Raw genomic sequence first — 17,823 nt, forward strand, 5'->3', positions numbered from 1 at the left:
CAAAAGTATATTTTTAGGGTTTATCTAAAGAGAATACTTCTAGTTTGCTTTTTCCCGTGATTCATTCGCCATTTCACTCATTTTTTTTGTTCAAATTCAATTCCCATTTTCACTTATAAGTTTTTAACTTGATTGGCTGGGCCCGGCACTCATCGTCCAGGATATAAAGTAACCAAATACGCCCTCGAGACAAATCAAGTGATTTGCGCGCTTTACACATTTTTCCTCCTGATTACTTTTCCCCATCTGGCCGCCAGCCTGGAAATTGAAATGCCCCAAAAAAATCCGCACAAAAAATGGAAGACATTGGAATTGGTTATCAACTCTTGATTCAAAATAACAAAATAAACGGAAACTGGCCGCTGGCCATGCCTGGAATTAGGAAATACTAATACGTGCCCGCTGCTTGGCCTCCTCGTCCAGCTCTCGTCGAATAACCTTCACCAGATCGGTCAGGACATTGCGATCAATCATTCTCAGTGGCTGCTTGTACTTCAGCACGGCCACATCCATTTGGTTCTGGTTCAAATGGGAGACAGTCATCAGAGTGCGGACTATATACTTGACCGCCGTAGGCTCATCGGAATTGGCCGGGATGTCGTCGGCGTGCTTCTCCAAATACTCCCTAACAGTGTGGGCGGAACGTCCAGTGGTGTTTGCCGTCCACTCGTAAAAGATGCCCGACGGCTCCGTTTGGAACAGGTGGGGAGTGCCGTTCTCATCGAAGCCACCAACCAGGCAGGACAAGCCAAAAGGACGTCGTCCATTGCTCTGAGTATATTTCTGCTTCATTTGGGCTATATAGCTGGGTCAAGATTAGGGATGTGCTTAATTAGTTTGCGATGTCAGGACACTGGAAAAAATAAATTAAGGTTTAAGATGGATTTATTTTTACCGCGTTATATACTCCACGGAAACGGGCTTCTCAAAATTCAAGCGATGGCTCTGGGCCTCCACCTGAACCCGGTTGACCAGGATTCGGGCATCCGCCGTGAGACCTGCAAAGGTCATCACGACATGATCGTCGATCGTAAAAATCTTGCGATTAAATCGCTCTTCTTGCAGATCGCTCGTGGACTTCTTCTCCATGCCCAGCACGATGACGTTATTGGTGCGCACTCCACACACAGTGGATCCTTTGCGAACCGCCTCCTGGGCGTATTCCACCTGGAGCAGGTGACCATCCGGCGAGTAAATGGTAACTGCGCGATCATAGCGTTCGGCCATTATGATAAAAATTATTTTTTTTCAATAATAACAAAATATATAAAGTACTGTGTTGAGATGCTCGGAATTTTCAAGTTTGTGAGGACGACACTGTCACTTGATAGGAACATCGAAGGAGCTTAAAAGCCTCCTAGGCCAAAAATGTGATTTGTCTATCATAAACTAATTATTTAATTATCGTTGAATCACGTTAAAATGAAATATAGAATTCAATTAAGTGTTCTCTCGACAAATCTCCATAATCCGCAGCATATTGCAGTTTAACAATAATCACCTTAATCGAATTATTGACGGCACGAATAATGGAGATAATTGCGAAAATAAAACTGTTTAATATTCAACAGCGTTTTGTGAAATTGCAATTTGTGTAAATCACTTTCCTCACCCACCGTTTTGAGCCGTTTCACAGAGGGTCCATGGTCCTTCCTTGTTTCAGTGTCAGGAATGTTGACAACTTGATATCTTGAAATGCAACACAACCGCAAATCTCTGAGCAAAGTAATGGTAATCGAAACAGCTCCATTTTGCTAATGTGCTTAGCCAACCAGCAGGGGCAACCGTGGACTAAGGCTCCGACTTTGTCTCCGTCTGTGGCCCGGACTCCGGACTACATCTCCACCTCCGTATCTGGTGATGCGGTGCTTAGTATGCCACCGGCGCGCAGTCTGCCATAAATTTATATTTAACATTTTATGACAACCGTGTTGCAAAGAAAGGACATCGACCAACAAACGGGAAAGCTGGCTGGCTGGCTTACTGGGTGGGGGGCAGAAGGTAGCGGAGGTCCTGTAGCCCAGTTTCCTGGCGGGGTGCATACTTACTAGGATTAAACACGTGCCGCCACGAAACACTTTACCCCGAATGCCCAAAAATGCGTCTGCCAAATAAATAAATTAAACGCGACTGCAAACAAAACGAGCAACAAATAGCATCACAAAAATGCAATTATTTTCCCTCCGATGCATTTAGTTACACACGTTTTCGCAAATTTTATAGGCTAACATTTTTTAAAAATTCTATTCTATTTTTTTTTTTGAATGTGGCGTTGTATTTTATTTAAAATTTTATTTCCATAGCTGCAGGCAAGTGCCAAATGAATTAATAAAGCCATTTATCAAAATTGACTATCAAAATGCATTAGCTGACCGTAAAATATTTTTAAAAAAATATTAAACACATGAAGGGACGGCTATAGTTGACTTTCCCGACTAAATTATACCAGGTACTCTTCTCTTATTTTTCTATAAAAATTATTTATCATTTAACTAATCTCTTAAAAATAGTTTCTCCCAAGAAACTGTTTTTGAATACTTCTAGATGTTTCAAAACAGCCAACTAAACGAAACTAGTAATACTCTTCTAGTGCCGAGTAAATAAAGTTAAAAAAAATTTGTATTTAGTCTTTTTCTTATTTTAAATTTTAAACTATGCCAGATTCAATGCTAATTAAAAAAAATACATGAATAAATATTTCGTATCAAAATTTTAATACAAAAATAGTTGGGTAAACATTCTATTAATTATGAAAACAATTATTACTTTTAATAAATGAACAGTTTCCTACAATAAACCCAAACTTAAATTTCCCCTCAATAGTTAAAGAGAACTTGTTAATTAAATAAATATTGGATTTTATTGGGACCATGGCTTCATTAGACCAGATGGAGAATCGAATTTTTGGCCCAAGGCGATGTGCGAGAATTAAGTATACGCCGTGTTGTCGGTGCATGCCCCTGCCATTTGGCGTTTGATTAAGCACTTTTACCCCATAAATAGTGAGCATCGGCAATCGAAAATGCTTCTGAAGAACCGAAAGCACGAAATTGCCCTTGAGGCAGTTTTTCGTTTTGGGTCTTGGGGTTTCTTGAGTTTCGGGTTACGGGAAGAGCAATAAGCGGAAAAGCGGGAAAAGTGCGGGAAAGCAGACAAGACACAAGAGCCACATAAAACAAGCCAACAACATGGGCCAAAAACAGCGGAAAGTTTTTGTGAGCCAAAACCAAGGGTACTTGCCACGATTTGTTTGCTTCGAGCTTAATTTGTAGCGTCAAATGGTGTTGATTGTTGTTTTTCTTACTCCTAACCCCGGACACCCCAGCCTCCGTCCTCCAATCCTCCATCCTGCGTCCTCCACCGACAACAACGCAACTAAAAGACCCAATAAAAGTTGAGGACGCACTGCAGTGGATAAGCAGAGCATCAGGGGCTTTTGGAGCACAGTTTCAAGTGCTTCCCTCCATCCATTGTCCTCCGTCCTCCATCCTACATATGCCACCCAGACCCACTCCGATGTGTGGAAATTAATGACGAGCGATTTGAACAGAATGCGATTGGTGGGCGGGGAGACCCAGGGAAATGGTGGAAATGTGTTTACATGTTGAAAATGTTGGCAAGCTCCTCTTGCCTGCGGCATGCGAGAAACATATTTCAGCAATTTGTCAATTAATCATGGCTGAAAACTACGTATGAATATTTTTTATTACAGCCATGTTTTTTGTACTCCTCATATACGGATGACCTTAAATCATAACATAATTTACGCACCTTTGCAGCAATTAATTAACCGTGTAAATATTTTGGCCATTAATTATGTGATTTTTTAGGCGGGTCAATGCAAACACTTTTACTTTTTCAACTGATTGTTTTTGCATCGACCCCAGCCCTTGTGATCTCTGCTAATATTTAGCTCCAATCACGACCATTTAATCAGTTTGTATGTTTATATCTCTGGCTCCGCTATCTGGATTCTGTATTTGTATCTTTCGCTCCAACTTCGACACCAGCTGGGCAAGCGTTTATGCTTGTTTGGCTCAAAGAACAACATGCTGACGATGGCAAAATGCAAATGACCTTTGACCATTGAATGCAGACGGCTCCCATGCTCCCATAGTGGTTACCTCCCTTAGCCAGCCTGCTAAGGCTCTATCTCTATATTACGTATACGTGTGTCAGACTTCGGATGTATCCCGGCTATGCAAACACAGGACAAACAGGACGATGTGGCTGCGCACCTGATGTTTGAAACGGCGCGCTCAGCCATTCACCTGAGTCCTTTTTAATAAACCGAGCAATGCACACGCCATTGTTGACTTAGTCCCTTCGTGTCTCCGCCGCCAAGTCCAGGACCACCGGCTCCTTAGATGTAGATGTTGCGGATGGCCTCCAAGTATCACTTTGTGTCAACGAACTTTGGCCGGGCCGTTGCCGTGGCTTTATCGGTTATGGATGGCAGTTGAACTTGACAACATGTACATGATTATGCAAAAATGATTAGACTCTAAAGAAAGACAAGTTTGTGGATAAGTTATAAAGAGTTTCTCAATTCCCCTGTGGAGCTCACTCACTTCTCGTAATACAATTTAGAAACTGCATCTTTCCGTTTACAAAGTTTCGAGTTCCACTCACGCAACCGCGAATAAAGTGCAACCAATTGCAGTAAAGTGCAGCTGCAACTCCATCAGTCAGAGTTGGTGGCACCCTCCCGGCCCACGGCCACCTCCATTTCCCGGCTAACTAAAAGCCAAATGGCGACAAATGCTGTGCAAATTAAGGACGAGAAGTGCAGTCCTCGCTTCTCAAAGTATTGATAGAGAAAAATGCTGCATGGGGATGAAAATGGGAAAAATGGGAAAATGGAAATGGAATTTCAAGACGAGACGCGACGAAACGACTCAAATCGGAAAAGTGTGGAAAGTGTGAATTTTCACTAATGGTCAAGTCAGCCGGGGGTCGAGGAAGCGAGTGGTGAGTGCTTCCAATGTCGCCGCCTGCAATCGCGGACAATTCTGTCTTATTAAAGTTTCAGCAAGTCGTTCAATTTTTTAGCAACGACTGGTCCATCCTGACACTCCATGCATCACACCGAGAAATCCATCTATCAAAGTGAGTTTTTGGGGGAAAATTAAATTCGGATGCCAATCTGTGATATTTGTATCAAAAGCGAGTGGTGTTACCTCTATGCAATGCCAGAACTGTTTCCATTTCAATGATAAATTTCGATACACTCCGAGCGATACCAAAGATAGCAGAGACTGGAAAAATAATCAAAACAAAAGTCTATCTAATGTATTCAGTTCTCCTCCGGGCATGACGAGGGTGAAGAGGTGAACCACTTCGGGAAGCACAAAACCCAAAAAGAAAGTAAAGCACAGACAGGAACAAGTTTAACGAAGCCACCAAGTAAACAGACAGGAACCTGGAATAAACAAGCCAATTGGAACGAGACCAAATAAACGCCAAAGCCATAGCCTCAGTGTTACCAAAAAAAAAAAGAAAGGGGGAATTGGAGAAAGGACCTGTCGATTTTTGCAAGCTTTATGGAGCTTCCCGTTGCAATTGCAGTATCTACAACCACGACATGCGACCCCCATGCATATAAACATTTCTCAGTCTGGCGACATATCTGCGATATTTTTATGGCCAACGTGCGGGTCGCCGTTTCCTTTTGGCCCCCGAAAGGCTACAACAAAAAGTGCTAAAAAAAAAAAGGGAAAAATATATGTGTCTGTAGAGCACTCTTATCTCTGTATAATCCACTTTATATTTTCACACTAGCACACAAATTGAAAATAAACACAAATTCCGTTTACGCGGCGGCAACCAGGCATCCAGCGGCAGGAAAAAGGAGGACATTCCGCTGGGGATTACCATTCATTGGAAATCAAAATCGGCAGTTATGCCCGGACATAAAGACTGGCTGGTCAAGTGGAATTATTCGGTGTTGAACAGTTGTTTACTCCATGGCTTAGAGGGTTTTCTGTTCTATTTATTGTACAACAGCCCGGAGCCAAAGGCAAAAACAAGTCAACAAATATTATTTGAATAAAAGCAATCCATACACACAGTCCCTTCCACTGTCAAGCTTTGTACAAAATTGTTTAGTTGTTTTCTGATCGTAGCTAACGTTAACTAAAAATGGTTACCACTCCAAATAAACAAGTGACATCAAAATTCCAAAGTGCACACAAGCAGCAAGCAGCATGCTTGAAGAAGTCGAGCTGTATCATCAAGCCGGTGCCGACAATTCCACTGACGCCGGTGAAGCCCACCCAGCTGTCGCCCGGCATGCGTAGCCTGTGGCGTAGGGTGAAAGCCAATCAATTGGGCAAGCTTTCACCGGCATCACCTCCGGCCCCCTCAGCCGCGCCCGCACCAAAGCTTATTGAGAAGATGCCGGAAGACCCCCCACCCGGTGAGCCAGCCACAAAACCCGTCTTAGGCGCAAAGCCGGAGAAGGAGAAGCCTGTTCCGAAGTCAAAGACTTATGTGGCAAGGCCACCGTTTAGGACCCGAGTTCCAATAACTGCGGGAGGTGGAACCGCCGGCACTGCTCGCAAACTACAGGGCATGATGGTGGTGGACAACTCCCGACGCCTAATGTTTCCACCCCCAGGAGCGAATCCCTATGCAGTGACCAGCCGGATCTACCGACCCTCCACCTCGGGAGTGTTCGACTACGATCTCTCTCCGGTGGAGAAGCGGGGCTTTGGTCACTGCCCGGTGGATCCCATGAAGTCAGTGCCGGCCACGGAGCTACAGTTGCTCCAAAGTGGCCAGCGTTCTTCATATCTGGAGAGGCGGTACGAGCGTAGTCCCGATGACAAGTACAACTATCCGGAGGCTACCAGCTGGCGTTACGGTTGGTTCCATCGTCAGTCAGATCCCTTCCAAAAGCGAGTACCTAGACGAGATTAGCAGGAGTTATATGTATATAGGAAACTTTCGTGCGTCTTCATTTTGCCTAGTGTTTTGTTTTGTGATGTCTGTGGGATTACAAATATAAAGTGTTTGTACCAAATATATTTTTTCATATACTATATTTTTCTTTTATTCTAAATATGTTTTATATATATTTTAAAATCTATGAATCATTTTTCAAATAAAAACCACTGACCCATTTAATCCGAAAATGCCAAAAAGCTGTTAGCAAAAATTCACAAAAGCATGCCACTTTATTTTCAACAACTGAGCTTTATTAAATTTTAAAAAATTATCCATTTAATTTTTATTCAAACTAATTTAGAGAATGCAAAGGGATATGCAAATATCAAAATAATTTAATTTTGAAACAGCGGCTATTCATTTAGGCATCTGCATCTACATCTGGTGTGCATCGCCGCCTCCGACAGGCTCATCTCGGGTTTATAATGCGAAATGTACAACACATGCCAAGGGCCGTAACTGACAGGCCCAGGACTTTCTGACAGGCTCTCTGGTTTCCCCCGAAAAGTACAAGGGTGCAGAGCTAGAGTGCACACTGTACAGTGAACTGGGTGGGCTGCAGTTTTTAAAGTTGTGTACCAGCGTTTCTGGCTCTGATTGGCCAGAAAATAAAATTCAGAAACGACAAATTGCATAAGTCGGAGCGAAGGATGTTTCGTCCTTGCAATGGCACACATCCTGTGTGCCAGAATGGGGCGGGATGTGTGTGGTGTGTTGGATGCTACTGCCTGTTGTCTGGCATTTAAAGTGCTCGCAAACTTGGGCAACTTTTAGAAACTCGTTGCGGTTTCCCGGTCTTTTGATTGACTCATGAAAGTCTGCAACTTTTTAATTGTTTTGTAACATTTCTTCAAATAATTTTGGAGTTTTTTTTTTTTTGTTGCTTGGTATCCTGTTTTTATGCAACGAGATCCTGGCCTCGTCCTGCAGCTTTATTTCATTGGCACTGAAACAGTCTCCGGGGCGCTGGCGTTCAAACTTATTAACTTCATTCCGTGGCGGAATACTTTAAATTCAACCGGTCTAGTTGTCTAATGTTCTCTGTCGCTGATTGTCTGCAATTCATGGCAGATTTCGAGTTTCATTGTTGCATCCGAAGCACTTTGAGCAAACCGAGCTGAGCAAACTTTTGCCGAGACACTCGGCACAAGTTTCCCGCCCGTCCATCGACCATCTCTTTTCCAGAAGACACATCGCCACCAGACTCATCCTTGGACTAAGTCCACTGTCTGCGGTTCGACGGTTTCTCGCGTCTTGGGTCTTCGTCTGGTTTTGTTGGATTTTGCCTGATTGCAAACAACAATTCCCGCTTGGCCCTCAGAGCTTCCTCCCAGCGGGGCTGAAGTTTATTATTATTTGGCTTGTTTCGCGTTTTGTGTGGTTTTATTTACCTTTAAATAAATTTTTCCATCGCTTTGCTTCTATTTGTTTTCGATTTCATTGTTGGGCGAAAGTTTTTTCGACTATTTATTTTAGTATTTGATTCTGGAAGAGGGCATAATGAATGACCTGCGATACCAGACCTACGATACTACGAACTTTAATTGTGCAGCAAATAACATATTCGAAAATCAATCTATATATATAAAAGAACATCGTGTTTTATGTTACACCACTTATAAATCAAGAACGGAAGAACAGATTTGAGTGAAAATTGGTAGGGAGGTAGCTTAGAGCCAGGAGAAGGACATAGGATACTTTTTGTCCCGTTCGACAGCGTTCCTCCCTGGCCCATACTTTTTTATTTAGGCAGACAGCTAAGAAGAAAATGTCAAATGTCAAAATGTCAGTTACAAACGAAGTCAAATTCATAGTCAGGCTCTCAAATTTAACGGAACGGTAATGGTCAAGTACCTGTCGATGAATCGAGCGGTTTAATATCATTTCCAAATAATTTCTGTAATTTTGTCTCATCAAAAGACGAACTTATCAACAATGTATTTCCAAATATTATTTCTAACTACAAAAATAATGAATGGTTGAGTGAGCGAGCAATTTTAGCGGCTAAGAATAAAGATGTAGATGACCTGAACATAATTCAAAATAAGATCATTGGAACAATGCATTCATTCAAATCTATTGACTGCGTCACAAATGAAGATGAAGCCACCAACTATCCAATTGAATTTTTAAACTCTTTGGACGTGCCTGGCTTACCACCGCACAATTTACGCCTAAAGGTTGGCTCCGTAGTAATCATGCTTCGAAACATAAACCAACCAAAACTGTGCAACGGTACGCGTTTGGTGGTTAGTAAATTGATGAACAATGTAATTTACGCTACGATAATGATAGGAAAATTCAAAGGTGAGGAAGTTCTCATTCCGAGGATCCCGATGATCCCAACCGATATGCCGTTTGAATTTAAAAGACTTCAATTTCCGATACGTCTTGCATTTGCCATGACAATCAACAAATCACAAGGCCAATCCTTAAAAGTTTGTGGTTTAAATCTAGAACATTCATGTTTTTCCCATGGTCAATTATACGTGGCATGTTCACGGGTCGGAAGACCATCTGCGTTGTTTGTTTTTGCGCCTGATAATAAAACAAAAAATGTCGTGTATCACAAGGTGCTTAAGTGAAGAGCAACCTATGTACTAAAATACAGAAATAATAATGAATGATTAAGGAGGAGAAACAAAGAATATTGTATACCCACAAGTATTACAGAATTTAATTAATTTGAAAATGATTCTTTTTTGTTTGACTTATTTTTTATGCGTGCAACAACAATATGCCACAGCGAAACGTGGCAGGGTACTGCTAGTTTTAAATATTTTACGAGTACCGCACTTCCTCTAACCATTTTTCGCATTTTCGGTTTACAAAATATGATCTGAATTTATGGGTCCGAGTTACAGCCAGAAGATGAAAATTTGGAACATTCTGTGGTAATTTTTATTACTTATATTGCCCAGATTGTGATGCTGGAAATGCACTTGCCCTGCTGCACTGCTACCCGATTCTCGTTTCGGCCAAAAGCTAACTTGGAGCGCCCGGCAAATGTGCTGATGGTTGCCGTAAAAGTTTTCGGTTTTGTGGTTGTCGATTGCGAATCACAGTCGGTCAGGCCAGGCCGGGCCAGGCCGGGCCAGGCTGGACCAGGGCAATTGGGTAGCCATTCCGCTCCCTATTTAAGCCATAAACAATGCACAAACATAATTCCGAGCAATCAATGCGGTTCGTAAGAGCAATTGTTAGGTTTGCAGTCCATTATTTAAATAGCCCCGAATATGCTATTTGTTTTAATGAGTGAAATGAGTTTTAATTTCTGTAAAATTGGATATTTTCATGCAAATGATTTTGACCGAGCATCCCAAATTAGTACGCTATTAAGTTGTTTTTTAACTAACTTTTATTGTGAAACATTTACAATTTCTCTTCAACCAACTCATTCAAGCACACACATTATTGTTTATAGTTATCACGTGGTTTCAATTTAATTTCAATATCTCGTCGTCACTGCGGTCATGTCTACAAAATCCGACAGTTTAATTCATTTGATTGATGGAAATACATAGTAGTAGAAGTAGGATGTATAAATCGTAAATTAACATTTCGCTTAAAAATCACAATAGCTTCGCTAATATTGTTTCGGGCCAGGGAAAGTCGTTCATCGTCCACCGCCACTGGAGTGGCTGGATGAATGGGAGGTACATAGCACATATTGCGGATCTAGCTAACGGACGAGTGTGTAAATTATATAAACTTATGCGCTAAATCTAGGTTGTTACAAATCAAGATACAGTAGGTAGGTTAGGTGCGGGATATTCAAATGTATTTAAATTACTTTCTGCTTTGTGCCTCACTATGAGAAGTTACGATACTACAGCCACGCGTTAAGTAGAGCAGACTCTCATGATCCAAATCCTTGCTAAGATAAGGATCTAGTTAAATACAGAGTTGCATTTTCGTTTCGGTTTTCTCCCTCGGTTTATATTTTGCAGTACAATGAATTCTTTCTCAAATTGGAACATAAAGGGACATTTGGGCAGCAACTCCTCACTCTCCTCCGCCCCCTCCTCAACTCGATCACGTCTAAACATTATTTTTGCTTCGGATTTGATTTTGGGCTTGGACTTTGCCTTGTCCCAGCCGTTCCTGTTTGCGATTCCTTCCCGGCAGCCGGTCAGATCAGCTTCTTGGCATTAACCGACGATGACAGATTTTGGGGCGAGGCATTCGCTGTCGCCTTCTTTGTCGTCGGGGGCTGCGGTGTCGTTGGTATCGTTGGCGGCAGGCCAATGTCTGAGGAGGGCAGAATCTTTTCCACTTGCCGCTCAGCGGCTTCCCGGAGCGCAGCTTCCGTTGCTGATCCGCCACCGACATCACTCTTTCCACTGCCAGTCTTCCGACTCGAATCCGAAACCTTTACTGACGGATTGCTGCAGGGATTCGACTTTGTATCCTTTGGTATCGGCTCACTTAGGGTTTGGGCCGAATCCTTAAGCGTTTGGGCCGTGTCTTTGAAACAAGGCTAAAGAATAGAATAGAAATTTTAAAGTCAATAACAGAGCGTGTGATAAATAATCATCAACGCACCTCAGGTTTCAGAGTCTTTGCTTTGTCAGTGAGGGAGTCATCCGTAGCACCCAGTTCGTTTGCAATATCCTGAATCTCTTTGGCGGAATCATGAATGTCGTCCACCAGCTTGGTCAGTTCCTTGTCCGATTTATCCACCTCAGATTTCAGTTTTTCAGCCTCCTTCATGCTCTTGGCAATGGCTTTCTCAATTTTCTGTTCGGCCTGCAGGATTTGCTCTTTGTCGAGTAGAGTGATCAGCTCCTCGATGGCCTTCTCGCTAAGCTTGATATTGTCCCGACCAATGGACTCCATCACCTGCAGACAATAAAAACGGTATTAATACAATCAAAAGAAATATAATGAGCAATTACCCTGCGAATATCATTGACGGTCACCACGCCATCCTTGTCAGCGTCGAACTTCTCCAGCACACCCTCGATGTGCTTCAGACGGGCCTCGTCGCTGGTCTCCTTGAGCACCTTGATGTTCTTCATCAAATCGTCGATGCGCACAATCTCCTCGTTGCGTTTTCGAGTAGCCTGTTTGGACAGCAGCTCGGTGAACTCCTCCAGCTGCTGCTTGTCGATCTTGGTGGCCTCACTGTCGATGCTCTGGACCGCCTTGGTGATTTCTTGCACCGAAATCACACCGTCCTTGTCCGCATCGAGCTTCACCAGCAGGTCCTCGACCACCTTGAATCGTTCCTCGTCGGAGGCCTCCTTCATACGCCGGATGGTGGAGACAAGCTCGTCAATGTACACCATTTGTTGGGGCGGTACGCCGTTTGTGGGACTGGAGACCACATAGTCGCCCGAATCGACCTGCTTGATCTGGTTCTGCCGGTGCTCGAGATCGTGGAGAACAACATCCAGCTGGGAGATCATCTTGTTGACTCGGTTGTACAGTAGTTTGGCCGCACGACTCTCGCGCACCGGCTCCTTGACCACCTGTCGTACTTCTCGCAGCTCCTCCACGTCCTCCTTGTAGTCGGCCAACTCTTCTTTCAGCTCCTTGATCGTCTCCTTCTCCACAACCAGTTGCTTGTCAGACGAAAGGGTCTTCAGGGCATCTGACAGCAATTGGACATCCGTCGAGGATATGCCCTTGTCGGAAGGCAATACCGTTGAAACCTCCTTCAACTTCTTCCTAGCCAACTTCTCTGGGAACACGTACGGTCCGGTTTCATCCGTCTTATTGGCGATTCGCTTGGCGATAACCTCCTCGTGCTCCTCCTCGCGTTCTTCGCGAATCTTGCGCTCCTCTTCCTTGATGATCTCGATCTTAGTTTTGTTGTCCACCTTGCCCTCGCTCTCTCCGATGGCATGTCGGGTGTGAGCGCCCACCGAATCAGGCAGCACCCGCATCGTCTCCTTGAGTTTATCGGTGGTGATGCTGTCATCGGAGATGAGCATGGCGCGTGACAGAAGAAGAAGCGTCGGTGGTACTTGCTCGTTCAGTGACAGATCGATCCATTCCTTCAACTGGAATCGAAGACGCTCCGCCGTAAGACCGTATGCTCGCATTCCGCGAGCTTTGCATGCCTGCTGTAGCTCGAAAAGATCGAGGGAGTCTACTCCCTCGCGGGCAATTACTCGGTCATCGGTAGCCAGGGAGCGCAGCTTGAGCCGTAACTGGAATCGCAGCAGCGTGGTGGTACCGATTGTGTTGAGCTCTAGCACGCGACAGAGAGCCGCCAACTGTTCGCGTGACAACGAATCCAAGGTGATCTCGTCGTCAAAGCGCTTTGCAAACTTGATGATCTCATCGTTGCTAACCGGCTCGTTGGGATTTCGGATTTTAGTGAAGAAGGACTCGAACTGCTTGGCCTCCTCGCTGCTGTGCTCCTTGTGCTGGACGGGCATCTGATCGAGTGTCTTCTGAAGGAACTTGGCCACCTCAAGGCGAACGGCAAGTGACTGACGCAACTTCTCCTGTCGGTCATTCGCAGTCTGAAAAGTGGAGGGTAACATTCCTGGGAAAAACTTGATAAACAGCGGCAACAGCAGCTCCATGAACGGCACAACAATGAACACCGAGAATGGGATCAGACGAAACAGATCCGAAGTGGTTCTCTGCAGTTGCTTATTCTCGCGGCGCGTCAGGGTCTTTCCATTGAGTACCCTCCAGAGAAGCTTCGAGCAGATGGCCACATCGATGAACAGCAACCGAAAGCCGTGGTAGTAGTGCACCAGTTCGTCCCAAATGCGTGTGCGCAGCGGCTTCTTCGGTTTGGCCACCGTCTTGTCCGCGGGTTGAGCCAAAGTGGTTGCCGTTGATGTTGTTACCTCGCCCTTCACCGTTTTACTCTCATTTTGGGCCGACTCTGAGGAGGCAGTGACTGTAGCTGCTCTACTGGTAGCTACTGCCGTTGCCTGACCATTGGCCACCTCCTTCATGATCTCCTCCACCTTCTCCTTCTGCTGGGTCTTTAGCTTCTTCACCGTCACGTCGATCTTCGAGCTAGGCGTCTCGTAAAGCGGCCGACTGGTGTGCAGATGCCGGAAACCATGGCCGGAGCAGTGGTAGCCATAGCTGACGTGAGACAGGAATCTCCGATGGCTTAGTCGCTCTATTTCGATGGCGGATGTCGACAGGGATCTTCGTTGTCGTTCCTGAGGAGTGGCGGAACCATTTGTGAGGTTTGCGGAGCTGCAGGCACAACAATTGGATTTGAGATCTGAAAGAGTTCAAATATTAATACTGGGGAAATCTTTGGGGAAAATCTTTGTGATCTCTGAGATCAACGATCCTTATCTGTAGAAAGCAAAACACGTTTCCTTTCTTCTGGGTAAGAAAGAAAATAAAACAAGAAAGGAAAGCTAACTTCGGGCGGAGCCGAAGTTTATATACCCTTGCAGTTCAGTCGCAGTCCGATAGGTGGCGCCACGCATCTATATTATTAGATATACAGCGGATCGTATATAGTCGGCCGATCCTTATGAAATTTGGCATATCGAATTATTTTGACCAAAGAAGCATACATTGAAAATCCCATCCTTCTAACTTGAAAAACAACGAAGTTATGCCATTTCCGATCAATCAGTTATATGGCAGCTATAGGATATAGTCGACCGATCCCGGCCGTTCCGACTTATGTACTACCTGCAAAGGAAAGAAGGGTGTGTGCAAAGTTTCAACTCGATAGCTTTAAAACTGAGAGACTAGTTTGCGTAGAAACAGACAGACAGACGGACAGACAGACAGACAGACAGACGGACAGACGAACAGACGGACAGACGGACATGCTTATATCGACTCAGGAGGTGATCCTGATCAAGAATATATATACTTTATAGGGTCGGAGATGTCTCCTTCACTGCGTTGCACACTTTTGACCAAAATTATAATACCCTCTGCAAGGGTATAAACAGTTCACTAAACTCGACAGCCGGCGAATGGCGTAAGTGGGGAAAAGCAAACAAAGAACGAAAAGGAAAGACTAAATTATTAATCACTGGGAACAAAAACAAAATAGAGGCAGAGGGGGTTTCAGGTGATAAGTGAGTCTCCCCTTGATTAGGATTTGTTGCTGTGAAGGGGTTGATAATAGAAAAGGTAAAGATCGCCGGCGATATACATATATTAGCACCTGGAGCTTATATAAATCCCAAATCGTACAGATCTTTGGCAAACCTTTCATACAAATGCGAATTTCTCTACATCTATAAATAGAGTGTGTAGCAAACATTCAGAAATGTGCGCCGAGTGCAATTGTTTACATTCCACTTTTCCTTTTTCTTGCATTTTCTTGGCACTCGTTCAAGGTAAAATTGAATGGCTGCGACGAGCGAAAGGAGGAATCCAACCAAAAGGAGCACTGTTGGAGAAAGTGGCGGCCTCTTTTCAGATTCCTCCTCGCCCGAAGATTCTCTAGTAGACTGTACTTTTCCTAGGTGCCTGCTAGGTGCCTCATTGTCTGGCGATTTTCCGCTACTACCTGCCGTTTGCACCTGTTGGTTTCCACCTTGTACGAGGCGGATTCGTAGAAATTTCGAAATTTGCTTCGCATTTACGCTGCCAAAAATTTGAAAAGTGACAGGTACAGGCGAGAGTTGTCAGCCGAAATGTTTACCAAAAAAGGCCCAATAATGGGCCTTAAGTAAATAAAGAAAGTCCCTAATCTGAGTGTTGTTTCAACGGGTTTAGACGGAAGATAAGATTGAAAGATGGCGCGATCCAAAGTCAACAAAGTGCCAAACAGCCAGTGAGTAATTAAATTAGCATGTATTGTTCAAAACGCCAGACTTATATCATCCCAAGAGACCCCATCATTCTTGAGCCTACGCAGTAGTACGTGGGGGCAATCAGCTGTTTTGCGAAAGTGCAGCCAAAACAAAATAACGGATAGCCAACACACACACACAAACACAGAAGCAGGCAGGGCAGGGAACACACAGAGCACACACTTGCAGAGGAAACGGGTAAAATCAATGGAAAGTTTTGGGCCGACTTACAGCGCTTGTAAAAATTCTGAACTAAATAATTCGTCCTCAGATTCCTTCCCTTGTGGCGCAGCAGGGCATTCATGGTTCCGATTTAGGTGGGGGGCGGGGCTGGGTTCGGTTCGGCTGCCAATCCGATTCCAAAGAATTTTCAATTGTAATTTTGAATTTCCGACTAACTGTCTACGGAGTGTGTATCTTTGGGTTTTCTGTCTTTCGGTGTTGTTATTGTTTCTCTCTCATTCGTTTTGTTTTTGTAATGTTTTTTTTTTGTATTTTTTTTTTTTTTGTTTTGTTGTGTTTGTTGGCGTTGCCTTTGCTATCGTTTCTCCTAGCTCCTAGCTGCGGCGATTTGGCTGACTTTTTCTTGTTCTTCTCTAAAAATAGGCAATAGAAAATAATGTTATAATTCGATATTAGTTTAACTGTGGATTTTGTTTAATGATGAATAAATGAAGAATTTCAGCAATCACTTGTTTGATGTGTAAGGAAAAAGTGTGTGCTAGAGACACATGCTTAAGGGCGCTCACGCACACGCCCACATTTTACATAAACAATTAATAATAATATAATATATGGGCAGCGACGTCATCGACATTATATCGCGCGATCTCGACTTGTTTTTGTTTTTGTTTCGCACAGCACACTTTTTCAAATCAAATTACACAACTACAGCAACAATTTCGTATTATTTGCAAATTTCGTGAGTGTGACAACCGGTTAACTCACGCCCAAATTGAAGCCTCCTCTAGAGGCTATTAAAATATGCGGATTATACCAATTATTTCGAATCCATTGGTCATCCACTAGCTTGTTCCTATCTTAATATCGTCTGTTTTCGTTTTACTTTTTATTTTCTTTTATCATTTCCAAGCTGACCAAACTGTGAATGGAACAAAATACCAAATCACATTTACCTTCCAACCATGTTCGAGTTCGATTGCAGCCAGGTTCTGGTTCGATCCAAAAAAATACCGAAAATGACGAGGCCCACCATATCTACATACTTTTTATACACACTTGTTGGCGCCAATTTCAATTAGCCTTTTGAAATGATCTGACAAAGGACTAATTGTTGTGGTATCCTTGTTGAGAAAGGTCAGTTCCATATTAGCTTAGTCATGATTTTCTTTCAACCTTCCATTAAAATACGTGACAAGAGAATTAGGATTCTCCTCATGCTTCGTGTAAATCAAAAGGCTTAGAGAGTTCAAAGTTCATTTCATTGGTCATTCTCAATAAATAAACTTTAAATATGGCTTAAAGTTTTAATTATTTTTTTTAATACTTTGGTTCACAAACAGAGTACTGAATTAAATAGTATCCTGCCTTAGCTGGCAGGACTTGAATTTAAAAGTTTTGGTCATCAAAGACGAATTTCAACAATGGCCACATATGGTTGGCGTGGATTTTCTTATGGAACAAAAGAAATTGACAATGGAGGCGTCAGTTAATGAATCGATCCTATGCCTACCCAGTAACCCAGAGCGGACTGTATATATATAGCTTGAAAAAAAGCTTCAAAGAGCTGAGAATCCTTGGAAAAATATCCTAAAAGGCAGAAACAGAGTCCTTCATTGTAGATTGAAGAGTGTTTCAAATCGTACAGAACAGGAATCCCCTGCATCTGTAGATATGAAATTGCCTTTAGATTGGCGGAACATCCGTCGGCCACTGCACCCGCCATCTTGTGGTGCAGTGTAGGCCTCTCCTTTATATAAGAGCGCACAAATTGCAGACACTCTTTAATAAAGTCGGAGCCCAATACTTGGACTCCAATCGTCGACTAAATAATAAAAAAAATGTTATAATTTCTAACAATTTTTAATATACATTAAAAATTACTTACTGTTTTCAAATATACAATTTGCAATTCGCCCTTCAGATTGGCACATGCAATGGAAAA

At 43.4% G+C, this 17,823-nt stretch overlaps 3 protein-coding genes across 5 annotated transcripts; 1 reads left to right on the forward strand and 2 right to left on the reverse strand.

The window, feature by feature from the left end:
• Window positions 1-312: 312 nt before the first annotated feature.
• On the reverse strand, window positions 313-1,327 carry LOC6494110 (proteasome subunit alpha type-7-1B). Its single transcript, XM_001960914.3, has 2 exons — window positions 896-1,327; window positions 313-805 (listed from the first exon to the last, which is right to left on the reverse strand). Exons 1-2 carry the CDS (start codon window positions 1,225-1,227, stop codon window positions 379-381), a joined length of 759 nt encoding a protein of 252 aa, XP_001960950.1. The 5' UTR covers window positions 1,228-1,327; the 3' UTR covers window positions 313-378.
• Window positions 1,328-6,049: 4,722 nt separating this feature from the next.
• On the forward strand, window positions 6,050-7,043 carry LOC6496459 (leucine-rich repeat extensin-like protein 5). Its single transcript, XM_001960915.4, has one exon. It carries the CDS (start codon window positions 6,142-6,144, stop codon window positions 6,919-6,921), a length of 780 nt encoding a protein of 259 aa, XP_001960951.1. The 5' UTR covers window positions 6,050-6,141; the 3' UTR covers window positions 6,922-7,043.
• A 3,245-nt stretch (window positions 7,044-10,288) lies between these two features.
• On the reverse strand, window positions 10,289-16,838 carry LOC6494109 (mitochondrial proton/calcium exchanger protein). Of its 3 annotated transcripts, none has more exons than XM_014907154.3 (5): window positions 16,696-16,838; window positions 15,930-16,294; window positions 11,847-14,152; window positions 11,494-11,790; window positions 10,289-11,428 (listed from the first exon to the last, which is right to left on the reverse strand). In XM_014907154.3, the coding sequence occupies exons 2-5, from the start codon at window positions 16,000-16,002 to the stop codon at window positions 11,081-11,083; spliced, it is 3,024 nt and encodes a 1,007-aa protein (XP_014762640.1). In that variant the 5' UTR covers window positions 16,003-16,294; window positions 16,696-16,838; the 3' UTR covers window positions 10,289-11,080. The 3 variants fall into 3 exon arrangements, with proteins under 3 accessions (XP_014762640.1, XP_001960952.1, XP_032306115.1); XM_001960916.4 differs by having other exon boundaries at window positions 16,647-16,838; XM_032450224.2 differs by having other exon boundaries at window positions 16,765-16,822.
• Window positions 16,839-17,823: the final 985 nt, after the last annotated feature.

This window comes from Drosophila ananassae, chromosome 3L (assembly GCF_017639315.1).
Source record: "Drosophila ananassae strain 14024-0371.13 chromosome 3L, ASM1763931v2, whole genome shotgun sequence".
Lineage (NCBI taxonomy): Eukaryota > Metazoa > Arthropoda > Insecta > Diptera > Drosophilidae > Drosophila > Drosophila ananassae.

What these genes read in the sequence shown, in the direction of transcription:
- LOC6494110 (XM_001960914.3), bottom strand. Translation starts at nt 1,227, where the DNA reads ATGGCCGAACGCTATGATCGCGCAGTTACCATTTACTCGCCGGATGGT. An exon ending in TCCGTGGAGTATATAACGCG is followed by an intron (nt 806 to 895) that starts GTAAAAATAAAT and finishes ATCTTGACCCAG; the next exon opens with CTATATAGCCCAAATGAAGC.
- LOC6494109 (XM_014907154.3), bottom strand. Translation starts at nt 16,002, where the DNA reads ATGAATGCCCTGCTGCGCCACAAGGGAAGGAATCTGAGGACGAATTAT. An exon ending in TCAGAATTTTTACAAGCGCT is followed by an intron (nt 14,153 to 15,929) that starts GTAAGTCGGCCC and finishes GAACTCTTTCAG; the next exon opens with ATCTCAAATCCAATTGTTGT. An exon ending in CCGTCAATGATATTCGCAGG is followed by an intron (nt 11,791 to 11,846) that starts GTAATTGCTCAT and finishes TATTGTCTGCAG; the next exon opens with GTGATGGAGTCCATTGGTCG.
- LOC6496459 (XM_001960915.4), top strand. Translation starts at nt 6,142, where the DNA reads ATGGTTACCACTCCAAATAAACAAGTGACATCAAAATTCCAAAGTGCA.